The sequence below is a fragment of the Urocampus carinirostris genome, chromosome 18 (assembly GCF_059441175.1).
Source record: "Urocampus carinirostris isolate Australia breed hairy pipefish chromosome 18, RoL_Ucar_1.0, whole genome shotgun sequence".
In the NCBI taxonomy this organism is placed as follows: Eukaryota; Metazoa; Chordata; class Actinopteri; order Syngnathiformes; family Syngnathidae; genus Urocampus; species Urocampus carinirostris.
The window spans coordinates 12,007,652-12,035,645 of record NC_142366.1 but is presented as its reverse complement, the minus strand read 5'-3'; the positions used below and the strand labels follow the sequence as shown (position 1 = coordinate 12,035,645).

Below are 27,994 nucleotides of genomic sequence, written 5' to 3'. Positions count from 1 at the left end.
ACGGGACAGGTGGGAATCAGGGTCGAAAAAGGCTTGCCTAGTATACACTGAGGTTCGCAGACGACTGACAACAGGGGATTGACAGGACTGGGTTCAAATAGTGACAGGGAGCCAATAAGAACCCTCAACGGTTGGCGCCAAATGAGCAGGCACAGGTGATTCAAATTTGTAAGTATGACAGAAGTAGGTACAAAGTAATAAGCTTTAATCACTTCATTAAAAAAGGTGTGGAAATAGATGCTTAAACGTGTACATGGTCGCTAATGTATTTGATGAGTATGCATCTTATATAGACTTAAACTACATGAGATTCATTACTGAACTCCGATGGTTTAAAGTACACTAAAATAGTAAATACAAATAAATACAAATGGTAAGTAAATACAAATACTGTAGTTATCAAGTCAATGCAAACAGAAATGCTCACAATTCAAATTAAACCACATAGTGAAAATCAAGAGTAACAGAAAAATAAAAATCATATGGTGGCGCCTTAATTTCAAAATATAAAAGCCTGTTTATTATAGGTAGAAATAAAGTTGTAAAATATATACAGTATGTTATTCATTAAAGCAGTCTTTCTCAACTGGTGGGTTAGGACCCAAAAGATTGGGGGTCAATTATACTCCCTAACAGTAGATGGCAACAATGGCCTGCTTGATGTCTTCAACCGGTTTATTCAAATGGCACGATTGATAGGGACCATATCTTTTGTGATTTAGTTTTTTTCCTTTTTTCTACCCATAATAAGCTCGGTGGCCTTGGGGGTATGGCGCCCGCCCCGAGACTGGGAGGTTGTGGTTCAAGCCTCGGCCGAGTCATACCTAAGACTTAAACATTGGTACCCGTTGCCTCCCTGCTTGGCGTTCAGCATTATGGGTTGGAATTGGGGGGTTTGGTCACCTAATGACTCCCAACACCTCAGTTGGGTTGAGCGAGGGGGCTGGGAATCCCCTCCTCTGAATCAATCTCCCAAAAAGTCAGAAATGACTCTAGCCACCTCCCACTAGGGGGATATGGCTGTGCTATATATATATATATATATATATATATATATATATATAATAATGGTCCCAAGACAGCTAGTGATAAAGTAATAATGATTAAGTCAAAGAAACGGAAATATAAAAATGGTGTGCGAGTGTCGACCATTCGAGCGCTGCTGAAAGGTAGAGAAATTGGTTTCGAAATGTGATATATTTAGCTTTATATCAGTATATTGCTGTTTACTAATGAAATAGTTAAAAAGATAGTGACGTCTTTGTACACGCTTTATTAATACTTTGAACATAATTTAGTATGTGGCCATTTTAAAGCAGTTTTAGGAGGTTGCTTATATGTGAGCAGTACAGTACTTGTAGTGCAAATTATTTCTTGATTTGGGTGGAATGGTGGGTCCTGAAGTCGGACCAGTTGAGAACTAGTGCATTAAGGAATACACATTAAATTTGTCATGTTTTTAATACGCCAAAGAAATTATCTACTGGATAATGTCATTTTATATACATGCTTTTAACAGCTCAAAGAAATAGAGTAACTCGACGTTGCTTTTTTTCTCGATTCACTCCTCTCCTTGGGTCGACATTTCATTCAGCGTTGTCACAGAAGACTGGAATATGGCCCTGTAATAAGAAAAACACGTTTGTTTAATAAACGCAGCATTATTTCATAATTTACTCTCATTTATCGTGAGGCTACTTTTGGACATCTCCTTCCGTGTCCGCGTGCGCTTGTAATTGCCTCGCCACGCAAACGGCAGCTCTTTTCAAGCTTGCGTTAATCTCTCCCGCTGTAAAAAGTGAAATATCTCAGTGATATTAACCAACAATAATAAATGGCATGGTATTTTCTTTTAGGACAATTTGGACTTACTGTGTCGCAGGACCGCTAGGAGGTGCACGACAGAGGCCAGCTCAATAAGAGTGCCGAAAGCTTCCGAATCCAGCGAGGCCAGAACCTCGGACAAAAAGGCCCTAAACGCAACACACAAGCTCCGTTATATGAATTCAAGTTTATATTGATCAATTTATTTCTTTAGAATATAGTTAGCAACATCACTCAAATGTTTGTACAAATCAAAACTATTTTGTCTGGGAACAATGAAGAAAATGTTTTTTAGGGTAAAAAATAAGTTTTTTTTTTTAAAGATAATATTGCACGTGGTCAAGTTTTTTTTTTTCTTTTTTGAAAAGTCAAAATTTGATCTGATAATAATTTAAGTCTGAATTATCTTGGGGCGCCAGTAGCTCAGGTAAAGGTAAAACACTCGTCTTGGGATCAAGACGTCGCAGGTTCGGTTCCCAGTTCCTCTGTGTTACAAGTCAAAGTGTCCTTGAGCAAGACACTGAATCCCTAGTAGGTAGTTGACACTGCTATCAGTGTGTGTGAATGGGTAAGTGTGAAGGACATTGTAAAGCGCTTTGGGAGATCTTCATCTACTTGAAAAGCGCTATTTAAATGTAGACCATTTACATCCATAACCAGAATTATGTTTTATAATTATAATAATAAATAGTAGTATAAAGAACTAATTAGTAGAAACATTAAAACTGCTTCTTATCAGTCAAAGCCGCCCTTACTCATTCCAAAATTCTAAAGCTCCTTTAACGCGGTCAAAGCTCTAAAGCCGCTTTAATTCAAGCAAGGAGGAATTCAAGCAACGTTAACTCTTCACTTAAAGCAACTTCAATGCTTTGGCTCCATTAAAGAGCTACAATACTCGAGTAAGTACAACTACTGAGTCAGAGCATGAGCAATAAGCTGCATGATTTCAAGAAATGGGCATCATGGCAGTGCAGTGGTTAGCATGTGTGCGGCACAGTTCTGAGTTAATGAGATCTAACCTTCCTGTTTGGAGTTTGCATCTTCTCCCCGTGCTTACGTGGGTTTCCTCTCACATTACAAAACCATGCATGTCAGGTTAATTTGCTGGTCTAAATTGTCCCTAGGTGTGAACGAGCGATTGAATTGTCTGAGTGTTCCCTGCGACTGACTGGCAACCAGTTCAGGGTGTCCCCTGCCTACTGCCCGAGGATGGCTGGGATGGGCTCCAGCACTCCCGCGAACCTACTGAGGATAAGCGGTGCAGATAATGGAAGTAGGGATGGCTTTCAAGAAATAATGCATATTTAAGTCAGGGTTAAACTGTGTTAAAACTTAGACTCAAACTAACTACAACCGTCTTCATAGTCACTGATAACAACGTAGTGAACACTGGTTAGGAGATGAGTTGTGGCACTCCAGAATAAACGTTTCCGTTATTATTATTTTTTTAGACATTTTTACTGTGACATGAGAAATTCTCTTTAAAAAGTAGGGCTCTTTGAGAATCCTTCACCCCGCATTTCTGTGAGGTCCAATTGTTTTGCATATGCACTTGTTTGGGGAAAAAAAAGTCCAAAGTATGTTTTATTGCAGTTGTGTTTCTTGTTGTGATGAAAAAATAGACTTCTTCAAAAAGAAAAAGCCTTTGGAGAGACGAACCTTGGACTTTTGTGAGAACCTATGAAATAATGTAAAGAAGTGTTTTTCAACTGGTGGGTCGGGACCTAAAGTGGGTTGTGGACCCGTTCTTAATGGGCCGCAGGACTTTGCCCTGGCAAAATAATGCTAAGAAGAATTAACAAAGGGTCAATTGCACAGTAGAAGAAATAAATATCTGCTCTATTTCTTCTTACCGTTTAGTCAATCGTTGTTTTGAAGGACACGTTTAAGAAGGACATCTAATTTTATTTTGATGTTTTTTTTTTTTTTTTTGCCCATAATAATGCGTCCCAAGAAAGTTAATGATATTAGTAGTATTTTGGGTAAGAAATTCATTTAGTATGTGGCTATTTTAAAACAGCTATAGGATAGATAGATAGATAGATAGATACTTTATTCATCCCCGTAGAGAAATTCACACTTCCAGCAGTCTACCCCGTTGTTTATTTACAGATTAACATGATGCCCTAGGGGTGCTTGTAGCGGAGTGGATGACGTCACGCTAGTCCAAAAGTTCGACATCCCTGCGGCAGATGGAAATCTTTTCTTTGTGAAAATCCAGGGATACACCACCTTGTGTTAGCAAGTCCGCCTCCTCTCCGATTCCCCCCGGCTTTCGTGTCTCTGTATAGCAGCGTTGAAGCCGGATAGCTCCGGATAGCTCCGGGTAGCTCCGGGTGGCTACACGTTAGCGTCCGGAATGCTAAACGTGAGCCACGTTTCCGCAAAACCCAGCAACTGCGCTCCCTGTGCGCTTCGATGTTTTCCACCAGCACTCGAACTTATTTGGTCGTGAGTTCGCATTTACCATGATTACGGGTGGTACCGAAGACTTATAACGCCGCTAGTCGCTTAGCTAGCTCCGGCTCTTCTTCTACGATAGGCCCCTTCATCACGCCGGCACGAGAATTCTTCAGGGCAAGGAAATTGATTCCTTGAATAAACGCATTTTCGTGCGCTAAAACCAATGTCCATAGGATAGAAGTAATCCATAGTGTAGTTGTCAAAACGGGAAGAAAAAACACCAAAGATAGGAGCAGACAAAGAAACAATAGGGCAGCCGCTGGAAAAAGCAGCCGCTCGTGGCAGCGCCGCTTGGGTTGTTTATATGCGATAAAGGCTTGTATGAAGTACATCAGGGTTCCTACAGCTTAAAGCAAGTGAAATTCAAGACATTTTAAGATTTTTGAATGCCTTTTGAAATCAAATTTAAGACCAAGTTGACAAAAAAAACCTATTAAAACAAAAACTGGTATATATTTCTTGCACACAATACATATTGCTTCGTGGCATTACCTGGCACAGCTTTTAGCCATGGCAAAAAACATTTGTCGGACAGTCACTTCTCATTAAATGTCCCCTTTTACATGGTCCAAACTCGTAAATGTCTGTCCCAAGTGGCTATGTGTATTGTGGGTAGACAAAAGACTTGCGCATGACTGAAACCACATCACCATTTTGATAGTTCCCTTAGTGTGGTCACGCCATGTTGCCACTACAGTAAATCGGTGAATTACTAATAAAGACAATTGATAAATGTTACTAAATCTTTTTAGTTCAAACTCATAAAAATCTTATTAATGTGCCCACATTTTAAAGACTTTTCAAAATCGGATTTAAGACATTTTAATTCCAATCAAGCCTTATTTCGAAAAATAAAATTAATTCAATGCCTTTTGATACTTTTCAAGGACCTGCAGGAACCCTGTATATACTGTACTTGGGAATCGTTTTTGAGGTCATATTGTTTTTTGAAAAAAGGTGCAAATATGTATCTACAATATATCTCTATACTCTGCTTTAAACTGCACAATACCTTCATTTGACAAAATTGAGAAGATAATTTTTTTTTGTTAATTTGGGTCGCAACTTGTTCATTAAGGTTGAATGGTGGGTCCTCAAGTCAGACCACCTGAGAAACTCTGATGTAATGGAGCACATTTAAAAAAAAACTCATTTACAGTGAAGTTTTTTTTTGTGTGCAATATTGATGCAATATTTTCCCCAAAAAAGGTTGATATCTTAAATAGTTTCCTACCGGGTGACTGGCGCCGACTTGAGAATGAGCAATATGAGGAACCTCGACAGTGTAGGCAAGTCCTTTGCAGTCTCAGGAATCATCACCTCTTGGGGGTGTGTAATCTATAGGGGTAGGAGATGTGGAAAAAGGATGTGATCATCATCTTTTTCCATTAATCAAACAATACATTATGACCCAAAAAGCTATCGAACAACCTAACTAGTGGCAATACCCAATCATGGTTCATGGATCCCTTAACCACCAGGCATAATAATTGATCAGTTGAAATCAAAGACTGACATAATAAAATATAGTTTACTTTTCATATCAGAAATTCTTCACTTTTAAATGAGTCAAAATGCTCTGCTCACCTTTTGCAAGGTGTATCTGGTCTCCACAATGAAAATAGCAAAAAGGGTATCAAAGACCCAGTTGAGGTTATGTGCTTGAGCCACTTGCAGGAAGTCAGCGAGGCCACTTGAGGTAGACTCACACAGCTAAAAAAAAAATAATGATAAAAAACAGCAAGAAAATCAGACAGGTCCATATAAAGACATTAATTATATGTTCGCTATAAAAGGGGTCCAATGTTTTTATACATACTCTCAAAGAAAAATCATATTGCAATTCGTTTAATTCAAGGGTTCGTACACCTTTTTCATGTCCAAATTCAAGAACTTTTTAAGGACATTTAGAGCCAATTTTCCAATTTCACCAGTATCACTAAGAGAAAAAAAATCCAGTGTGACTCATGTATTCCGCAGTGTCACAAATAGATATGCGATTTTTAATCTTGCATATACATTTTTTAAGACATGATTTTTAGATCTTGAGTAAATTGCGAATACTGTATATTTGTTTGAGAGAAAGGTGATCTTCATTTTAATAAATGTCCATAATTGATACGTAATCCTTGCACCAATTGCACATATGAACATGGGTCAAAACTTAAAAAGATAAGAAGGGCGTGGAGAAAATACTTTATTTGTTTATAACCAGCAGCCCTAATTTTTGATTAAAAATTAGTGCAAAATTTAGTTTGACTTCTACTCAGCTCACACTAAGCACTGAAGGTGACAAACGTTGAAAATACAGACGATCCCCTACTTACGACCATTCGACTTTCGCAAAACGATGGATCCGAACATTCTTTTCGGGGTGTCGAAAAATATCCGTACATTGCTGCAAGTTAGATTTTGTATTGTGTGCCCCTATTTCAGAGTAGAGGACATAGGGTTAGGACAATGGTGGTGCTTCTTCTCGCCGTTACCAGCGTGTGGCGCTGTGAGAGGTCACCCAGCATCCACCCTGAAGAAGAAATCCGGCTCCTACTTCCTAGTTCGTGTGTAAACACACTGCACTGCATCTCTAGCACGCGAAGAACTTTGACATTTTTATTGTTTAATATCTCGTGCATCCATTCAAAATAGTTGGTACAAACAGGCTAGCTGTTTCTTTTGAAATGAAAGTGAAATAAAGCTTGTTGCGGTTGGGAAAATGTTTTTAATCGCTTTTTTTCGTCCACTTTTTACGATGTAGGAAGTTGCCTAACTCTTCCAAAAGTAAGTTAAACTTAACTTAATTTATCTTTATAGTCAAGTCATGTTTATTTGTATAGCACTTATTCACGAGGAGTCTCAAAGGGCTTTATAGACCACAGAATAGTGTGTAACTTCGTTTTTTCAGTACTCTGCTTTATCATTCATCCGGCTTTGTAACATAGAGCATATTATTTTATTAAACGTTTATTTTTCAGTTTCAAAACAATAAAGGTTCCATACAAAATATAGCACTGGAGCAACTTACGAACAAATTTAACTTACGAACGATCTTGTTCGTAAGTAGGGCAGTGTCTGTATGCGGCCATGTTTCAAATAATCTTTTGAAAACTATGAACACACAACTAACATATAACTTACAATGTATTTATTTCACGTCCTTCAAAGCTCTTCATCATCAGATACAATAAAGGAAACAACTTTTTAGCGTACTTTTTTCAATTTATATTTTTCAGGACGACTTTGTTTTCACCGATCTCTACATTCGTCTCTGGTACCGTGAATAAAATAGTGTGATAAGATAAAATATATTGCGCATTACACATGAATAAATACGGTACTCCTGCCCACGCGAACTACACTGGTTTTAATTCAAACACACTTCCTCAAATGCCCAACTCGCTCTGGGAAATCTTACAATCAGGGGATGGTGTAATAATAGTCTGTGGTTTGCAATAATCGGTGGTTTGTGCAGCCCTTTGAGACTCTTTGTGATTAAGAGCTATATAAATAAACATGACTTGACTTGCCAATGCCCCCCTCCCCACCTCAAAACATGTTATTTTCTGATCAATACTGTTCACGTAGGTCAGTGTTTTCCAACCATTTTTGTTTTTCTAGTTTTACTACATCCGCATCTTATTTTTTGAGAATAATGAGAAATATACTTAAAATGAGCAAAAATAATCTGCTGTGAATCGAAACATTTTGTTACGTTCTTATTTAGTAAATAATAAATAAGAAAATAATTAAAATCAGCGAAAGTGTATGCAAGATTTTCCTTTATCTACTTTGTTCGTTGCAGAGCAATCTTAAACAGCTCTATCAAACTGATAAGTTATGAAATGTCCTTGTACTATCTCGTGAGCAGATGATCAGTATATAAGAAAAAAAGGATGATTAGATCAATAAACTTGATCTCATTTTGAGGTTGAGCTCCTAATTACCTAAGTACAAAACAAAAATTGTCTTTCCATTTTGTTTATAAAATATTCAACCTGTTATTTAAGTCCCACTATATTTGTATCCTGTTTATTCCAGAAAAACAAGTTAAAATCTTCTGAAATTGTCTGCCAGCAATATTGAGAACTGTCTACTATGTCTTAACAGTATTTAGTTTTGAATGAATAGTTCTTAAAATTCGCTGTTGCTTTTTACGTACAAGATTTTTATTTTACTTTTATAGAAAAAACTAAAACAATTTTTAACCACTTGATGTTAAAGGAGGCCTTTGGAGATGAAAATGAAACGTTTTCAAAAATATAATTTTCTATAAAGTTTAATGAGAACTTTACTGGACTTTTACATTATAAATCCAGTCGAAAGTAACAAACTGTTGTTTGTTCAGCCAAAGTTTTGCAGATGTGAAGGTTCTGTACCTGAGGGCCGGGCTTCTATACATATATCCCACACACAATAATTAGGAGTCTGAAAAACATTTGTACCACTTCATGTAAAAAAAAAAAAGAAAAAATGAGTAGGTGAATATATTTGTCTGCACTTCCTAATGAGCCCATAAATAGTTTAGAAAAAGAAAAATTGTATTCTGCTGCCACCTACTAATATGAAAGAGCGTTACAGTTACTCCACTGATCAATATAAGAAAGCAAAGGTACCGAACAATGGCCTGCTTTTAATGGTAAATGCAAAATTGGGTAATTTCCTGCGGCACATTAGGCAAGGTCTCACGGCACACTAGTGTACCCAGGCACAATGGTTGAAAAACACTGACATAGGTCACGCTTTTTGACTTTAAAATGAGATTTTCATTTCATTGTGCCAAAGTTAGGCGTGTCATACAGATGTCCCATTGGACGCGACGACGCTTTAAAGGACAATGTCATACAAAATAATGCCAACTGTAAATCACAAAGAAGAAATGCAATGGCAAAACTAAGCCGCTAGAGGGCACTGTCGGGCTAATCCTTAAGCAAACGTGTTGAAAAACATGGCAACAATTTCAAGCATTTACAAGCACTTCACCTAAAATTTTAAAACGATTTGAATCCTTGAAAACGAACATTAAAATTCAAGCCTTTAAGGGATTTATAACACCCATACGAACCCTGTAATTCAGAAACAACAGACACGGTGCATGATGTTGAATTAAGTCACAAACAAAAATGCCAACCTGTTTCCCCGCTTCTGGGTCTTTTTTAAGTCGGCGAGCCAATACTTCAATTATATTTTGGAATATCTTCGCTACCGCAGCCAGGCACGCGGTAGCAGCATCTTGCTGGTCAGCCGGTTTGTTTTTGACGAGGGAGTAAGTGGAAGCTAACTCCTTCAGAGACAGCAATATCTCAGGTATGCACAAATGGCCCATTTCTGCAACGCATGGAGACAGAAAGGGAGAGAGTTAAAGTTTCAAAAAGACGCTTTAACTCCTCAAGTAAATCTATAATGCTGTTACAATATATGCTTCAGTCTAACAATTTTTCCTCTGTGGTAAGGAAAATAAACACTGCTGGTGATGTTTAAGTCATAAAGCTTTTAACAAAAAAAAGCATAAACTCGAGGTTATCAACATGGAAGCTTTAACTCAAAATTTAATGTTTAAAGACACATGAACTACTGACTTAAAGCGTTAAAGCCGCTATAATAGTTGAGTTAAAAAGAAGATTACGAATGCAACTACGGTTCTATGTGTCCCGTAGGCCGCCACAGGTGGTGCTTCAAGCACAGAATTTCACCTATGCGCAGTTCGAAAAATGCATACCAAAAATTAATAACTCCATCGCACTTGTCTCATTAGAAATGTCTATAAATTCCAGTCTCATTACAGGTGAGAGTCTTCTCACGTGAACACGAGAATTCCGAGCGACAAGATGCTCTGGCGGTTGTATGGGACTCAGAGAACTGTAGTTGGTTTTGTAACTTTAGTTCTATTTCGTTCTTACAAACCGCCAGAGGCTGTAGTTCAAGCACGGAATGACTAATAATAGCATTTTCACGAGGAATCCAAGAAACCTCACGGAGAAGCCAACGCCGAGCTACAACGCTTTAGAACCTGGCAAAAGTGCTAGGTGGCAGCACAGATGGAGGGACATCCACTTTAGGGCTGCCCAGGAAGTGGAAACGACCTAGTAGAATCCAGGCGCAGCGCTGTGGGCAGCATAATGTGGTGTAACAGTCCACGCGCTCTGAGCTAAAACCTTCTAAATGTGCTCACACAACTCTAAAGCTTTAACCTTATAGTACATGCTTTAACTCCTTACGCAGAGCTAAACTTTCAAGACATGCTGACTACTTTAAGTCTTAAAGTTGCTTTTAGACGCAAGTTAAAACTTACAGTTAATGCTTAAACTCCTGACTTTAAGACTTACCTGAGAGTTAAAGCTTTGAAAGCACAAAGTAAATATAATTATTTTACCTGAAAGCACAACAAGTGAGCAGATGCGCAGAGCGTGAGTATTGAAGGAGTCGTCGTCCAAACAAAGCACTACATCTTTGCACATCGTGAGGAAGATCTGTCAGATGAACACAAACGTCACTTCCCTGATTCAAGTTTTCACTTAGGTACAGTCTGACATTTATCCAGTCTTCATTGACACATGACTGGTGCTCACCTTGGTTATCTCAACTGCTAACTCCAACAAAAGTTCCATCTCTTCGTCTGCATCGCCCTGATGACCGTCTCTCAGAAATGGAAGCACACTCTCCTCAACCCACAATGCCGTGACATCCAGAGACTGCAGATACTCGCGGCTTTCCGATAGCTAAAGAAGGTAACTGTTTAGTTACAAAATATGTCTTTTCTTTTAATAGTCACAACACTGGAACGAGACTTACGTCGTGTTGCAGGTGCACACTGAGGCGGCTGTGGAAAGTTAATGCCTTGAGGGCCAGGTCTGTTGGAGCTGTACTGGTTGAGTGAGATCTGAAGTGGGCGTGAAGCAGCGACTGTCGATATTACCAGAGGAAAATGTTCTTATAATTACACACCGCACATTATTATATTCATCAAAATGCAGTGGTACCTCTTCATACGAGCTTAATTTGTTCCAGGATCGTGCTCGTAGCTCGTGTACAAGTTTTTCCTGATACGAGCAAAAACCAAGTCAGGGTTCGTACACCTTCATTGCCATATTAAAGAAATGTAAGCACTTTCAAAGCCAATTTTCCAGTTTCGCAATTCGCGGCATCCTGCTCCCTTCATCTGTTCTGTTGAGCACAACTTGTAGGGGGCGATGATACTTCACATGACGATGCCATACAAATGCCAGCTGCCGTCACATATGTAATTGCAGAGCAAAACCACCAGAGCAGGCATGTCAGGGTCATTTCTAAGCAGACCTTATTCATTTTTCTTGAATTAATGTGCGATCTATTAAGTCAGACTGCCAGGAAACATGGCAATAGTTTCAAGAATGTACATGCACTCCAGCACGAACACTAATTGATCCGTTGCAAGGAGTAACTGAAATTGCATACCTGTCAACCTACACATTTTCCTGTATTTCATGTTTTTTGATCATTTCAAATTGTGTGCGCCGTATAACAACTTTCTAATGGAAAAATCAATTTATTAAAAGACCAATCTTATCTTGCCCATTTCAGCTCAAATTCAAATCGTCTTGGTAACTGGTAGCAGACGACATCATCATAGCTTGCTGATATTGTTGCGGTATTCTAGATGATTTGTCTTGCTGAGAGTAAATAGGTGTCCTGTTGTAAATACAAGGTTTATTACAGCATAATAAGGGGATCTGCAACCAATAATACGGAACGCAATTGGCTGAGGTTGACAGGTATGAGATCGAGAGACTGTTAATGATACATAAAATCACTTACTGTACACTTAGTTACTATAACTTTAAATTAACAAACACACAAATTTAAAAATCACAATTGTTTTCGACTGTAGTAGATTGCATGCGAAACTGGAACCAGATGATCTTGGCGGTGAGCAGACCCTAGTGGTAGCATCCAGGCTTTCTCTTGACCTGGATGTTTCTTTGAAAAGTGAGCAAGATTTTTGTTGCAAATAGAACTCGTATATTCAAATTCCTGTGTTTAGAGGTGCTCCTATAAAGAGGTACCACTGTATGATTGCAACACACCTTCCAATTCCCTAGAATTCTGTAAAGACGCTTGAGTGGGCCCTCACTAAGAGCCAGGACTTTGCTGCGTGCAGACGGTTGAATGAGCAGGTAATCCAAGTAGGTCAGCGCCAGGTCCGGCTTAGGTGTAGTCTTCTCCTGGATTGTCACCTTGCGCTTGAGAGTTGACTTCTTCTTGCCGATAAAAATCAATTGAGAGCTACCCTTCCCATGACGAGACAAACACAAACAGAACTACTGACCCCCGACTTCTCGGGCAAAACTTCGGAGAGCCAGTCGATGATGAGCTCCAGTACACCAGAGATCTTGTCCCAACCACACAAGCAGTCCAGCAGAGGTCCGTACGCCTCGGGCGGGGCTCCAGTTTCAATCTTACTCAGACGGGACAACACGCTGTAACTGGTCCAAGATATTGTCACAAAATGTTGGTCCAAGAGGAAAACAGATGTACTTGTCGGAGTTACTTACCTAAATGTTGCCACATAGTTGGCTGGAATTAAGGAAGCAATTTGGATCAGGGCCGCTTGACATCTCTGGTCCTGAAAGGTAAATAACAGTCATCTCAGATCTACACATAGTTTATTTAGTATCATTAAAGGAGCTGTACGGAATATGGAAAATATTTTACTCGCTACCGCTATCTCCAGGCTTGTCGTCATCATTGCAGCCTAAGTCAGTTCTTTCATGATGCGTGTGCACTTGACTAAACTTTTAATTTTTTTTTAGGGTTTGGGATAGTGTTTGGACTTGTACTTTGACTTGAAGCAGGCTTTTTTTTACTTTCACTATTTTCATGCTACACTAACAAAATAATAATAATAATAATAATAATTAAAAAAAAAAAATAGGGACAAGCATGACGTGCCTTTCAAGTAGAGGTAAGATCTTGGGCCCGAACCTGGCTGGGTCTGGACATCAAATGTCGAACATCAAGTCGGGACGGGCTTCTCTCTCAGGGCACTTTTGCTCAAGTACGTAATTATTTAGATGATTTTTAACTTCTACTTGAGGAATATTATTCTAAAGTAACAGTATTCTTACTTGAGAAACACATATCTGCGCTGCACGTGCTTTAACGCTGCACTTAGGCGCAGCGCGTACTTCAATGCAGAAGTGCAGCTTCAGGTTTACTTTGGACCCAGTCCCTCGAATCAAGTTTATCGGTACAGCTTTTATACCCATGGCTCGGGTCGGGCTAGATCTTTTTTTTAGGCCAGATCTCTCAAAGCACTCCCTAATCTGCCATTCCTCTCAACAAATGTGTTCTGCACTGAACAGCTTTGCTAAAAAGCAGATAGTAAAAACCAAAACAAAAACAATTTCAAAGTGCTACGTACTGTAAAATTGCTGAAGTATTTGCTCATCACTTGACCAAATTTGACATGCAAGTACTGCTGGGTCTCTTGGTTCTGCTGGAGGGTCCTGTCTATGGTCGTCCACAGGATGGCCACTATTTCCAGGAGACCGACTGCCACGCCCTGCTCCAGTACCACTGGAGCAGTGCCCTGAGGCTGAGAAAAAAAACAAGGACATTCAAATTTAAAGGTACATAAATAACAAACAACTCCTAGTATAAAGCATGGAATCACCAGTCTTGGGCAAGCACTCATCTTTAGACATTTTATTCTGTAAAAAAAAAACTCAGATCACAAACAAGAAACAATCGTAAGGTAATTCCAAAGTGCTTCATATTGGCATTGAGAAACACTAAAGGAAATTAAGAAAAAAAACATTGAAATGGGCAGTAAATGTTACTTTTATAGAGAAAGTGCAGGGAAATAAATAAGGAATCACTCAATTCTGAGGGAAAAAAATTGGAATCTGTGCATTTTGAGTAGAAAATAAAGACACACCCATTCATTTTCCTTTCCTTAATTGGGCACCTGGCTTAGATCAAGTCTGCTCGTTGTCAGCAGTTAAAAACAGTGCAAATATCACACCTTGGAGGGCTTCTGCTGGACTAAGTGGATTGGCAAGACTCGTGCTCCAACAAAAGAGATGTCTCTTGAGACAAAAGACGGGATCGTAAAAAACTGCTGGAAGAAGGTAACTTCAGTGATGAGTCACAAATCTGTATTGGACAAGGTGATGGTGCTAGAGCTTTTGTTTGGTGCCAGTGAGATTTACAAAAAGGACTGACGAAAAAAAACATCAAAATTCCCAGTCTTAATGATATGGGTCTGCATGTCAGGCAAAGGCACTGGGGAAATGGCTGTGGTCATATCTGAAATAAATACACAAGTTTACAATGAGATTTTGGACAGCTTTCTTATTCCTTCAATTTTCCAAGATGACAATGCATCATGCCACAGAGCAAAAACTGGGAAAGCAGTCCTTGGAGAAAGATGCATCCAGTCAATGCCATGGCCTGCAAATAGCCCAGATCTCAACCCAATTGAAAACGTATGGTGGAAATTGAAAAAAAAAAAAAAGTCCACAGCAAGGCAAGGCTCCGACCTGCAAAGATGATCTGTCGACTACAATCAAAGAGAGTTGGCACCAGATTGATGAAGAATACTGTTCGTCACTCATCAAGTCCATTCTCCAGAGACTGCAAACTGTCATGAAAGCCCAAAGATGGTGAAACTAAATCCAAGTGATATGTTTTGATTGTTATTTGTCTGTTCATGATTCCATATTTTTCCCTCATAATGGAGTGATTCCATATTTTTTTCCCTGTGCTTGGTCTATAAAAGTGGCATTCTCTGACTAACACAAAGATTATTTTATTCATTTCTTTTCGTGTTTCTAAATGCCAAAGGGTTGCATTTTTGAAAAACTTTATTCTTTTTTATGCATTGTATCTGAGTTTGTACTACAGAATAAAATGTCGGAGTACTTGTCCAAGACTGATGATTCCATGCATTTTGCTAGGGGTTGTATATATATATATATATATATATATATATATATATATATATATATATAGTATACACACACTAACATAAATCTATATACAGACGCTCCCCTACTCACAACCATTCAACTTCCGTATAACGGCAGATACGAACATTTTCTTCGAGATGTCAAAAGTTTCCGGACATTCCTGTGAGTTAGAATTTGTATTGTGTGCACCTTTTCCAGAGTACAGGACAGTACAGTAGTGACTCTTCCTACTGCCACCGATGTGAGGGGTCATCCAGCATCCACCCAAAAATAAATAAATAAATAAAAAGTTTCCTCTTACTAGCTCGCGTGTAAACATAGAGTACTACATGTACTGCATCAAGCACGCTAAGAACTTTGACATTTTTATTGTTTTATATCTCGTTCATCCATTCAATATGGTTGGTGTAAGGTGGTGAGTTGTTTTTTTTTTTTTAAATGAAAGTGGAATAAGAAAGCTTGATGAGGCTGAAAAAAATGGTTGGATCACTGGTTGAATTTCTGCCACTTTCTACCATTAGGAAGTCGCCTAACTCTTGAAGCTCATCTTCCAAAAGTAAGTTAAACTTGACTTTATAGAGTATATTGTTTTATGAAATGTTTTTTTAGTACAAAACAATGCATGTTACTTATACAAGCCTTAAACATACTCATGTTATCCTTAAACATACATTCCATACAAAATAGAGCACTGAAGCAACTTACTAACAAATTCAACTTACGAACGATCCGCCAGAACGTATCTCGTTCGTAAGTAGGGCAGCGTCTGTACATACAGTACATACACACACACATATATGTATATTATTTTTGTCAAAATACTAATAAGAGTTCCAGCAGCCTTTTTTTGGGTTTGTTTTTGTTGCATGACAGTTAAGTTTCCAGAAGGAGTAGGACAATTAGATTGGATTTATAATCAAAGACAAAAAATAAGCCGTTTTTAAAATGTGATCCGTTTTTCTTACCATACTGTTTTCCTTGTTGCCATTGTTGGGTAGTGCGCTATCCTTATTGGTCGGTAAGGTTGAATTCAGGACCCGGCGGATGGCCAACATCAACTTCACTGGTTACAAGCATACATCAGAAGTTCCTTTCACATAGCTTAAGAGACACAACATTGGGTTTAAATTGTACCTATATTTGCGGGGGCGGCATGCTTGTGGGAGAACAAGTAGAACCTCCGGGCCGCTTCCGGGTTCATGAGGATGAGGGAGACACAGCGGTTGCAGCACTCCAAATCAGTAGCGTTAGTGGGGTAGAAAGAGTCGAAGAGCAGTTTGGAAAGGCGCTTGAACACGTGCGCAGTGTCGATGGCCAGACGGCCCACCAAGTGTTCCAGGCTGCATACGTCCCAGAACTGTGGAGGGGTGAAGAAATAATAATGGGGGGGAACTTGATCGTATTGGCTCGAGGCGTTTCTGCATACCTTGGCAGCGCGGACCGCCTTGAGCTTGAGGAGCATTTCAACAAATGCAACACGGACTTTCTCTGATTTGTCGTGGAGGCTATTTTTGAACTTGGGCACTATCTTCTTTAGCACAGGATGGCTGCGGACATTGTCCAACAATATGCACAGAGACTGAAAACACATGCATATGGATTAATAAGCCTGGATCCAAGAAAGGCGTACAGTGCCATGAAAACGTTTTTCACACTTCCCAATTTGTGGTTTTGCTTATTTATAACTCACACAGTTTAAAATCATCAAACCCATTTTAATATCACATAGACAAACCAAGGAAATACAAAATACAGCTTTGAAATTTTGATTCAATTTATTAAGGCACAAAAAAGAATCAAAACTTATCCAGCACTATGTGAAAAAGTATTTGCCCCCTGAAACTAATAGCAAGTTGGGGCACCAGCGATAACAAAAATCAAACGTTTACAATCATTGGTAATTTTGTCCCACTCTTCTTTGTAAAATTATTCCAAATCTGCCATATTAGGGGATTTTCTAGCATAATCTGCATGTTTAGTCACGCCACAGCATCTTAATCAGATTCAAATCCAGACTTTGACTTAGCCACTCCAGAACCTTCATTTTGTTTCTGTTTTGTGTGAAATTAAAAGTGGTTTTATGATCAGAAATTTTTGAGTGATAAATATACAAAAAACACCAGAGGGAAAATACTTTTTAACGGCACTGTATTTTAGAAGAAATCCCACCGTAAAGACAGTGCAGCGGACATCATCGGAGATGGAGTCGCTGGCTAGTTCGGTGAATTTTGTCAGGAAATCCACAATAACGTCCGACGGCAGCAACACCCAGCGTCTCGCCAGGATCTTGCCGACACCTTGGATGGCGTTGCAGCGCACACACGGGTTTTTGTCAAACAGCAGGACCTTAAACAGTAATGATCACCTGACAGATTAGTAAATATTTTGGTACTTTATTGTGTTATTTTATTTATATTTTAGTGCAATTATTTAATGTGTTAAACAACTATAAGTAAATCAAGTACACTCAGACAGCTAATCATTAAAAATAGCAACATAATCTAATATTGGCAGATAGTTAAAGGATTTATTTTGTTGCACTTTCAACTTTAAAAATAATATTCGGCAAAACAGATAATAATATTTAAAATTAATGGAAAAGGTTATTTTTCTTATTTCTCGAAATGTACAAATCATACAATTCAGGCTACTCCCTTTAGGCTCATGCATATGTATTATATTATTTTAGTGTACAGCTGAATGTGTACACATGGTTTTCTTTTTCCTGATTATTTGTCTTAGTTTTTGTCCCGTGTCCCCCCCAAAAAAAAAAAAAAAAAAAAAAAAAAAAAGTTAAACAGATCTGCCGGTGGAAAAAAAGTGGTATTAGTAGATTATTAGTTTACTATATAGAGTATATTCTTTAACTTTCTAACAAGAATCTTTGCTGAGAATTTCTCAATCAGCCTTGAGCAAAGAAAAAATACCACCCTACAGAAAAAAATTAGAACAATGTTTGAAATTAATGATAAAAGACTTGTAGGATGTTAATTTGTAAGTAATCGCAAGTTGTTATTCTGGTATGTGTAGGGTGTTTCTAAACAATACTTTAGTCTTGAATGGTCTCAAAATCAAAACCAAAAGGAAACAAAATTTGTCAACCATGAGTAAGTCCAGCTGTTTTTGAACGGCAGGCTCGATTTCCTGATCTGGATCGAAAATGGGGAAGGCGTCAGTCAACAGCACGGTGGCGTTGGTGCGCACCTCAAAATTAGGTACCTGCAGACATAAGACAAAACGTAGACATTGAAAAGATAAAAACAACTAAAAGAGTATAAAACGATGAGGAGTACACACGTGGAGATACTTCCAAAGAATGGGCTTGTAGAGCACACTGAGCATCTTTTCCACACGGAGGGAGATTTTTTTATCGTGGAAATAGAAGATAATCTGCAAGGAAGGCAAGACAGACGAAAAACAATTTTGGATACTTAGTGCCTTAAAACCTATTGCATTGAAAACAGTATTCAAATATTTGAGGCCTTACCTGTTGGATATTGGGGAGGGCAGGTGATGACCTGTGTATCAGGATGGCGCACTTCATCAAGTCCTGAATACACTCGCTTTCAATTTTCTCCAGTGTGTTGCCGCTGGCCCTTTTCCAGGCGCGGTAGTAGATCTCCGCAATGTGCTTGATGATTTCCCTTTCACAGAGAAATGACGTCCAAATTCCATTTCTCAAAAACAGGTAAAACTATTTTGTCTAATATTGTATTATTAAAGGATCGCGTCCAAAACTGTGCAGTTTATTTTAGGCAGGCCACAATTGCATGTTTCATCCAGGAAGGAAAAGAAACAATCTGCCGGACCCCGCTCTTAGCAATAGTCAACTGTAGATAATGGATCGCAACTACAACAGTGAATTCTAGGACGACAAAAGTGTCATCTGCTCGTCAACTTCACAAGTAGTGAGACACCAGTACAGACAATTGTCAAAGTGCAAAGTTTTGCTGCATAATTTAAACAGGATAGGATGAGCCCCGTGGTGGACAAGAGGGAAAACACATGAAGACAGACAAAATCCAAATACCTGTAATTGAACTTTCAGTAAATGAAATGTTATCTGTACATCTGATCAGAAATATGTGGAATTAACTATATTTCTAATGAGAGAAATTAGGGAGTAGCCTCTCACTTCTTAAAGAACTGCAGTTGATTTTTGATCGTGCCGTGGATGATGGGGATGAAGTCGACATGCCAGCTGAAGAGAAACACCAAGAACCTCTTGCTCTGTGATGACGCACAAACACACCATTAGTCTTGTCCCGTTGAAATTGAGGCAATTGATGCTCACATCATCGTTCCTGATGAAAGAAGGACGCATAAAGCATTGCGCCAGCTTGTCACGCAGCTTCTCGCCCTCCTCAGACGAATAGTCCACACTGGAGAGCACATCGTGGAGGGTCCACAAACGTTGGAGCGCCGTATTCTGAAACAGATGTTGAATATTACAAATGTGTTTTGCTGTAATCCAGCATCTAAACTTGAATGCCATTTTAGTAAATTGTCAATGATCTTTATTAGGGTGTGCTGGAATTAGTTTTATGAAATAATAAGCAATCAGTAGAGTAGACCCTGGGGTACGACATTAATCCATTCTAAGGTGGAGATCTCAAAGTAAAATTGCCATATACAGTGTTCATTTTACCTCTGAAAAGTGATGGGTCGCGGGGACTCGCATGGTCAAAAATCTATGGGTCCCAACAGAGATCTATGGGTCCCCAAAATGTAGTGTTATCGAGGTTGAAATTGTAAATCGGCGACATAAAGTATATATTTTCATGCAGTTTTAATCATCACCGTTTATTGGTAATAAAAATCAGTTATCACTTCAATATTTTTCTGTTCACAACAATATTGTACATTATACAAAACATTATTGCTGAAATAATTATATTAATCTCTTAATCATCACAGTTGATTGGCAATACAAAGCAGTTATCACTTTAGGTTTTTTAGTTCACAAAAATATTGTACATTATACAAAATAATATTGCTGAAATATTAGTCTTTATATTCATGCAGTTTTAATGATCACAGTTAATTGGTAATACAAAGCAGTTATCACTTCGGATTTTTCAGTTCATATATTCTTCGTGGTTTGCTGTCCTGACACAGTTGTAATGCCTTCTCAAGGTCCAGTCCCAATATCATCCTCCTCATAGCATAACCGGGAATATAATTTAGTCCATTTTGGCAGAAAAGTCCTTTTCTTGCTAGGAGTTTTCTTTTGTTTATTTTCTTTCGTCGAATCGTTCGCTTCAACACACGTGTTTTAATTGCTTGAGCGATCTTCTGAAGAATTTCTCCGCCGTTTTTGCGTGCCGGAATTATTATTGCCGTTGTTATCACTTTCTGCATTATGTTTTGACTTATTACTGACACTAAAGAAATGACCAATTTTGTGTTGATTTTCACCTAATAAAAACAGTTTTTTCAGAGGCATACTTATCCTTCACCTTCCCTCGACGACAACCACCACAACAATGGCGTAATCTCGAAGCAACGAGATCTCGTTTGCCAAGATCGGCAGGCAGACAAAAACTCGAACCGCGAGACCAAAACAACAATGGCGGAACTGCCTGACGAAAAGTTTGGAGTGCGGTAAATCTTTGTTAAAAAAAAAAAAAAAAGTAATCGGGTAATAGTGACAATTTTGTGTCAAAAAAGTTGCGTCCCAGGGACGCACGTTGATTTGACACTATGCATGCGTCCCCAGCAAAAATGATGCGTCTAGGACGAAAGACGCGGGCAAACGAGAACACTGCATATAGCGGGGATAGAAACAGAAGGTAATTAGCTAATGCCTTTCGACCTCTCGGAACCAACTATGAAAGAATAATATCATTCCACACTGTAAAGTGAAAACGTCGTAAAGTGGGCTCACGGAATCTTGGGGGCGGGTCTACTGTAATTTTATGCCAAAATACATTATTGGATTCAGCTTTAAAACATCTACCGTAAATTCCGGACTATAAGCCACTACTTTTTTCCCCAAACGTTCAACCCTGCGGCTTATTCAGTGATGCGGCCAATTTATGTAATTTTTCCAACGGCCGCCAGCGGCGCTCGAGTACAAAAGGTAAGATTTAGACCGCTGGAATATCTGCGCCAAGGAAGACTGCAACTTCTTAGCTTTTGCACAAATTAAATTAGCGTAAACTTACCCTCATCATGCAAATTGCAAAAAGAATGGCACATGACGCTGCTTTCAAGCTAAAAGCAATCGAGCAATCCGATAAAGAAGGAAACAGAGCTATTGCACGTAAACTTTACTTTGCGAGCGTGTTGCTAGTGTGTTTTGGAATAAGGGAGCGTGGGACGACATCTATACAACAAAGTTTCTTTCCGATCCTGAGGAAGATGATTTTGATGGCGTCAGTTATAAGGAGGAAGATGAGGATGGTCTACTGTGATTTTTACACGTACGGTATATTTTTTTAACAGACCCGTTTACTGGCTTGCGAGCGTGTTGCTAGTAGCATGTTGCTACCTGTCACAGTCACGGTTTGGGATGAAAGTTGTATTATTATTATTATTATATTATTATTAAAGCTTTGAAAACTCTCTCGGTGTACCGTCTTTCTTTGTAAATATGTGTAACCATGTATAATATGTATTTGCAACTGTATATTTTTGTAATGTATTTATTTTAGAGACTTATTCTGATATGTTTTCCACGGGCGAATTAAAAAGAAGGGGCGAAAACAACGGGGGCTGACGGGAAGTGGAGTGAAGGTGAGACGTGTTTTTGGACGCAGTGGATAGTGGATATATTTTTTCCCACCCTTACCTTTGGAAATATAGACTTTTTTTCCTTGGATTACTTTCAACAGGACCCGGACTTTGCAGGTCTGCATCAAACCTTAAGTACCAGTATTATTTTCCGTTCATTTTGCCGGCTGTGGTTTCTGGACTGTGTACTTTATATTCAGTAACAATCGCGGGACTTGAAGACGGGTTTGGGTTACTTTTGTGATTGTGTTACATGTGGGCGCGTGCGGCTTATGTACAAGTGCGGCTTGTGTAAGTACAAAAGTGGTTATCCTCTTAAAATGTGGTGGGTGCGGCCTATAATCAGGTGCGCTCTATACTGTAGTCCAGAATTTACGGTATCTCATCTGGTGGTGAATGTTTGATAAATTAACAGTATTACCAAACACCTGTGGCAGCCATTTGACCCATTCTAGTCCCGACCTAAAATGATGTCCCCTATGGTAAATATCCGTGTAAAAGAGATTACCCTCGACTACTCACCAGTGGCACTGAAAGGAAGCTTTTCTTCAAAGCAATGACCAAAGCTGTAAGACCAAACTTATCCTTGTCCCGCAGGTTTTTCTTCCACCAGGCCTCGCAGAGCGTGTGAATGTGGGGCACCACGTGAGCCTCAGTCACGGGAAGTGAAATCAAAACGTCTGGATGGGAAGAATAAGAGACAATCAGATACAATTCACCCAGCTTATCCAGGCAAACGGGTGGGGTCCAGATTGAGTGGCAGACAGGCCCTGCCTAATGTGTTGGGAAACTAGTCTCTTCATAATAACAGGAGTAAGTGTAACAAGCCTATAACCGTTGAGGCTGTCCTCTGCTTTCTTTTTGGGAACTGGCATAGTCACTTATAATAAGTGATTTTTTCTAAGTACAACACATTTATTCACAAACAATAGAAAAAAAAGATTTTTATGTTTGACATTTAATGTGTAATCACTATTTTTATTTTAACAGTTGAGTAAATGTAGCTTTACATCTTAACCAACTCACCACAAACATCAAAAACAAACAAATGAATGAATAAAATAATGCTTGCATCAATTTTCACTTCACCAAGTAAATAATTTTCAGTCCATTTTTCCTGGAAAACCCTGCACTCGGACTTCTCTTCTTGTTTTTGGCAGTGCTGTTTTGGTAAGCGTTTTGTAGTGGTAATGGTGAACCAAGTTTGCCGCTTCATTTGCCGCTTCATTTTTCAGACATGAAAACGGGTCAGGGCTTAAAATGGCGAGAAGTGTGAGGAGGAAATACTATTTTCATTTTATACGTGTACATCGCGCACCGCAAATTTTTGATAAAAAAAAAAAATTGTACAAAACTATGACATTTTCTCAGCTCAAACTAAAAAATGAATGAGGCGAACCTTGTTAAATATATGCAGCCATGATTAAAATCATTTATTGACAATTAGGATGAATAACTACATAAAATTTACAATGAATTTACTTTCAATGTCCAATTCATCATCAGATACCCCAAAGAGTTTTTTCCATTTCGCGTTTATATTTTTCAGGACTACTTTCCATTTTCTACATTCTCTGACATTCGTCTCTGGTACCGTGAATAAAAATAGCGTGATGATGAGATAAAATCTAATCTGCGTTACACACAAATAAATACAGTACTCATCTCTGTGTAAACTACACTAATTATAATACAAACGCGCCATCTTATACTTCCAATTCTAACTATTAAATCTCTCAATCCGCTCTCCCCACCTCAATACATTTTCTCCCCGGATCTATAAAATTTACGTAGGTCACCCTTTTTTATTTAAAAACGGTGAGATTCTCCTGAAGCTGAGAGACTTTCATGCCTTATAAATAAATCTTAATCCATTGTTCTTAAAAACTCGGCCACCACTTTTATTTTCTGGTGGCAGTGCCATTTTGGGAACGGTGGGCTGACTGATAACTAGTTGTGAATGTTTATTTCCTGGTATTAACTCATGTCAGTGCCAAACACTGAGAAGGAGAATTTGTTTTCATAATTTTTGATAACTTTTGATAGAAATGAGCTAGAGACTTATTTCTTTGACATACTCAGAAATTTACAGCGGGCTGGATTAAATCATTCAACATGCCAGAACCCGACTGGATCCAGACCCCCGGGCCCATCTGACATGCTGCTTGTCCACTAACCGTGCAACTGGAGGGCAATATTAAGAAGCCTGTTGTAGGTGTCGCCGTCTTGCAGGAGTTTAAGAGATATGGTGGCCACCAGAGTCACACCAGCCACGACGGCCTTGGATTGTCTCTAAAGCGTGGAGATAAACGAGCTGAGCACATTGCCGAGTTTTTGCACCAGGAATGACTCACAGGATCCACAGACGAATCGATATCCATATTCTCCTCCCAGCGTTGCAGAGGCACCTCAGAAAGGACGTCCCTAAGGAGAGACGCCAGCTTGTCCCACAGGACCTCACGCTGATCTCTGGACATTTCTTCCATCACCTCCTCAATGTCAAACGGCTCCGTTCGGTCCATCTGGAAAAAAACGAACCATTTTATTGTAAAAAAATGAATTTGAATTACTTAAAAACAATAATATAATTGTGGTGGATTTAAAATCGGTATTTATATAAATTTTGTTCTTGGAGACAGTGATTGTCAACTAATGTTTTGCACTAAATTTTATTTTTACAAAAAAAAAGCATGCAATTGTACAGAGTGCACGTTCTTTGCTTTTCTTCCAGTGATCAGCAGAGTACTGTAACATTCATCCTTATCAGTAGGTTGCAGCAAATTACAATTTATTTTTATTCTTTTCATGTGCTTAAGAGGCAGTAAAGGGGAATACATTTAAAAGGACTGCACAATTAACCGAACTCATCAATATTGCAATGTGACAGTGAGATTGTGTCATCACAAGTCGCTGGAGTTTTTTCAAGGATTTATAGACGCTTCCCAGAAGAGTGCGCTGTTTACTTATGTGTAATCCATTTACAATCCTGTAAAATTCACTTAAAATGCCAATCCAGAACGTACCCAAAGTAAATTGAATGCTTTTGTTGAACTGTTTGGAGTAGCAGGATGGTTTTGATCTCCTTTGAAAAGTATATTTCTGAAGTTTTGTCCTATGCTGAAATAATCTCTGCAAGTGCTACTCACAGGGAGTAATGATAAATTGCAACACACAGAAATAGAAAGTTTTATTCTTGCCTGTTTTCATTATTTTTTTTGCAGCCACATCACAATCTAAAAAACTAAACATTAGTATTTTGCACATTTTTCTAATGGCATATCTAGGTGCTTCCCAAAGTGGCCATTTGGAAACTCCAAAAGGACCAGTGACTGGTGACGTCATACAGACACGTCTTTGCTCCTTAACAGTCTGACGGCTCGCCAGAAATTTAAGAGGTTAAACCATGTCACTGGTATTAAACCTTGGCTGCAAAAGTTGGAACCAAAATGACCCCAAGGGTTGTTTTTCTTCAAAATTGTGAAAAATAAAACTAAGTTGTAATATTGTCAAATTACAGGTATTCCTCGTGAAACATGTTTAGGACATTATGCCAGTATTTTTATTTTTGTCCCTGAGTAATCTCATCCCCACTAATGGAAGAGTGAATTCTCTGGTAGTTCATGCATCCAAGGGTTGAGCATTCAAACAAAAAAACAAAAACCAGATAATGCACTTTTCTTTTAGAATCGAAAATCGCATCAAAATTGCAGCAGTGGTCTCATAATCGCAATTACTGGTAGGTTAATTATGTATTTTGTTTGATGAAACTGTTTAAGCTGCAAAAAAAGGGGTGTATTTTTTTACTCACAGCAAGATGGACTATGTAGAATAAAAAAGCAATTTGTGTTATCAATACGCTTGAAAAATAAACACTTATTTGAGAATAACATTTGCCAGTGTATAGCAGCTAGAGCTAAGATTCATGGCCCGAGCCCGAACCCGAGGCAATTTCGGGCCGGGTCGGGCCTGAAATGTCAGTCATACGGTCGGGTCGGGTCGGTCCTGCTTTTTTTTTTTTTTTTTTTTTTTTTTTTAAATTAATTAATAATTATAAATATATGTTCATTACAAATATATACTTAAACTATGTATGGATACTAGACCAAGGAATACTTGTTATAAAATAAATAATTTGGATAAAACGGAGAAGGAGCTGTAATTGCTTTTAACGGAGCCAGAGCATGCTCTGTGCACGTGACGTGACGTGAATGCTGTCCTCTTAATAATCTTCCCCTCCGCAAATTCGCGTGATTTTGGCCTGGTATCCCCGATATGGAGTCGGACCAACAAGAAGTTAAGGATAAACTCAAGAGAGGAGAACTGACGAGGAAAACGCACTCTGGTAAGAGTTTTAATAAGCGTTTTATATAGAATACGATCGCTTTTGTCGGAAGTGTACATTGACGTTGGTGACATTTTCATCCGCGTTAAAAAACGCAATTTGCAGAATAAAATCACGCTTTATTGTTTAAATAAACACGTTATATAGACTAGGATCTCCCAATTATTATAATTAGCTCGCTTTATTGTTTTAATAAGCGTTTTATATAGAATACGATCAGGGGGGGGGGGGGGGGGGGGATTTTCATAGGAGTCGGAAAAGGGCACAACACGTCAACACCCCCTCAATGATAGTGCCGCGCTAAAATCTTAAGGACGTACTACTACTGCTGCTGTGGATTATGGCCCAATGATCAAGTCGTCAAAATGACGGACGCCCTTAAATGTTTTCGCTACCTCAAAAAAAAAAAAAAACGTCAATGACAGATTGTCGCTTAATGTAACATCTGCAGTGCAGACACAGAAATATAAAAGATGTAAATGTTTATACAGTTTTATTTAACTTAGGCCTAGATGTTGTAACAAAAGGCAGAGTTTAATTTGTTATCATAAATCACCCCTCCTTATAAATAAAATATGTAATTTCGGGCCCCCTCGGGCCGGGCCAGCAAATCCAGTTAATTAGTCGGGCTCGGTCCGGGTCGGGTTTAATACCCCTCGGGCCTGCGTCGGGCTCGGGTGCTTTTTTTGGGCCCGATCTTACCTCTAATAGCAGCAGTATCAATCTACGATGTCGTTGTCGTATGCTACCAGTGACAGAGACCATTCAGATTAGAGCCCAAATGGGCAAGGCGTGAAGTAGAAACCATTATCCATTTTTAACAATTATTATACAATTGATTACTCGATTATACACTGAATCTGACAAACAAACCATTTTTAAGTTAAGTCAAGTAATGTTTCTTTGTAAAGCCCTTAATCAAAAGGAGTCTAAAAGGGCTGCACAGACCACAGATTATTGCAAACCACAGACAATTATTACACCATCCCCTGATCTAAAACATTCATGAGGGCAAAGGGCAAGGACAAATTCAAAAACCTCAACAATGAGGAAATACATACAAGGCCAAGCATTTCCTTAACAAGTACATTGTAACCATTTAAAACAAAATAACTTCTGCACAGTTAAATTATTTTAGGGAGAGAAAAAGATACATTTAAGCCAATCAGAGTGCATAATAAAATGCAAATCAGTGAAGTAGCAAGACCGTGAATAAAGAACCGCGTTGTGGCGATTGTTCGCGGTACTTACGTGAAGCTGGACGAATTGAAGGAAGTCGCTCACATTTTCTTTACAGGCGGCTTGAACGAATGCGTTGCGCTTCGACATGGTGACGATTGTTATTAATAGTAATAAATAGACATAAAAGGGCGGCGGAGTACACTGAAAGAGTTGTTATGAGAAGCGAGAGAAAACTAAGGCTTCCTTACAGTCCAAGTAAACACTGCTGTCGAGTTATTTATAAAAGCAAGCTATCCACCGAACACAAGTTAGTTAAGTCATAAATTATTTAGTAGCACGACTATAATCGGCTAAAGAACGCTCACGTTCGTAAAGTCTTACGGGAGAGCTCCTCCATGACAGTCGCCGCCAACCCGCGCAAATTCATACAACGTCCGCATTACAGCGTCATCAGTGACGTAAAAATCACATGTAATTTTTCTTTTTGCCACTTGGTGACAGCATT

General features: G+C 38.8%; 1 protein-coding gene across 1 annotated transcript; it reads right to left on the bottom strand.

The window, feature by feature from the left end:
* Nucleotides 1-27,908, bottom strand: ncapg2 (non-SMC condensin II complex, subunit G2). The gene is made up of 26 exons (XM_088322178.1): nucleotides 27,559-27,908; nucleotides 24,320-24,487; nucleotides 24,143-24,257; nucleotides 22,488-22,645; nucleotides 19,525-19,659; nucleotides 19,366-19,460; nucleotides 18,718-18,874; nucleotides 18,528-18,620; nucleotides 18,333-18,449; nucleotides 17,400-17,576; nucleotides 16,657-16,809; nucleotides 16,365-16,587; nucleotides 16,196-16,293; nucleotides 13,682-13,855; nucleotides 12,813-12,883; nucleotides 12,587-12,743; nucleotides 12,345-12,515; nucleotides 11,074-11,184; nucleotides 10,851-11,000; nucleotides 10,655-10,751; nucleotides 9,413-9,609; nucleotides 5,875-6,000; nucleotides 5,522-5,625; nucleotides 1,873-1,973; nucleotides 1,699-1,789; nucleotides 1-1,622 (listed from the first exon to the last, which is right to left on the bottom strand). The coding sequence occupies exons 1-26, from the start codon at nucleotides 27,634-27,636 to the stop codon at nucleotides 1,562-1,564; spliced, it is 3,378 nt and encodes a 1,125-aa protein (XP_088178304.1). The 5' UTR covers nucleotides 27,637-27,908; the 3' UTR covers nucleotides 1-1,561.
* Between the last annotated feature and the right edge of the window lie 86 nt (nucleotides 27,909-27,994).

Excerpts from the sequence above, each read along its gene's own strand:
- ncapg2 (XM_088322178.1), bottom strand. The coding sequence starts at position 27,636 with ATGTCGAAGCGCAACGCATTCGTTCAAGCCGCCTGTAAAGAAAATGTG. Across the intron at positions 24,258-24,319 it reads TCGATTCGTCTGTGGATCCT|AGACAATCCAAGGCCGTCGT; the intron begins GTGAGTCATTCC and ends TCCACGCTTTAG. Across the intron at positions 9,610-10,654 it reads CTCACTTGTTGTGCTTTCAG|AAATGGGCCATTTGTGCATA; the intron begins GTAAAATAATTA and ends CATGCGTTGCAG.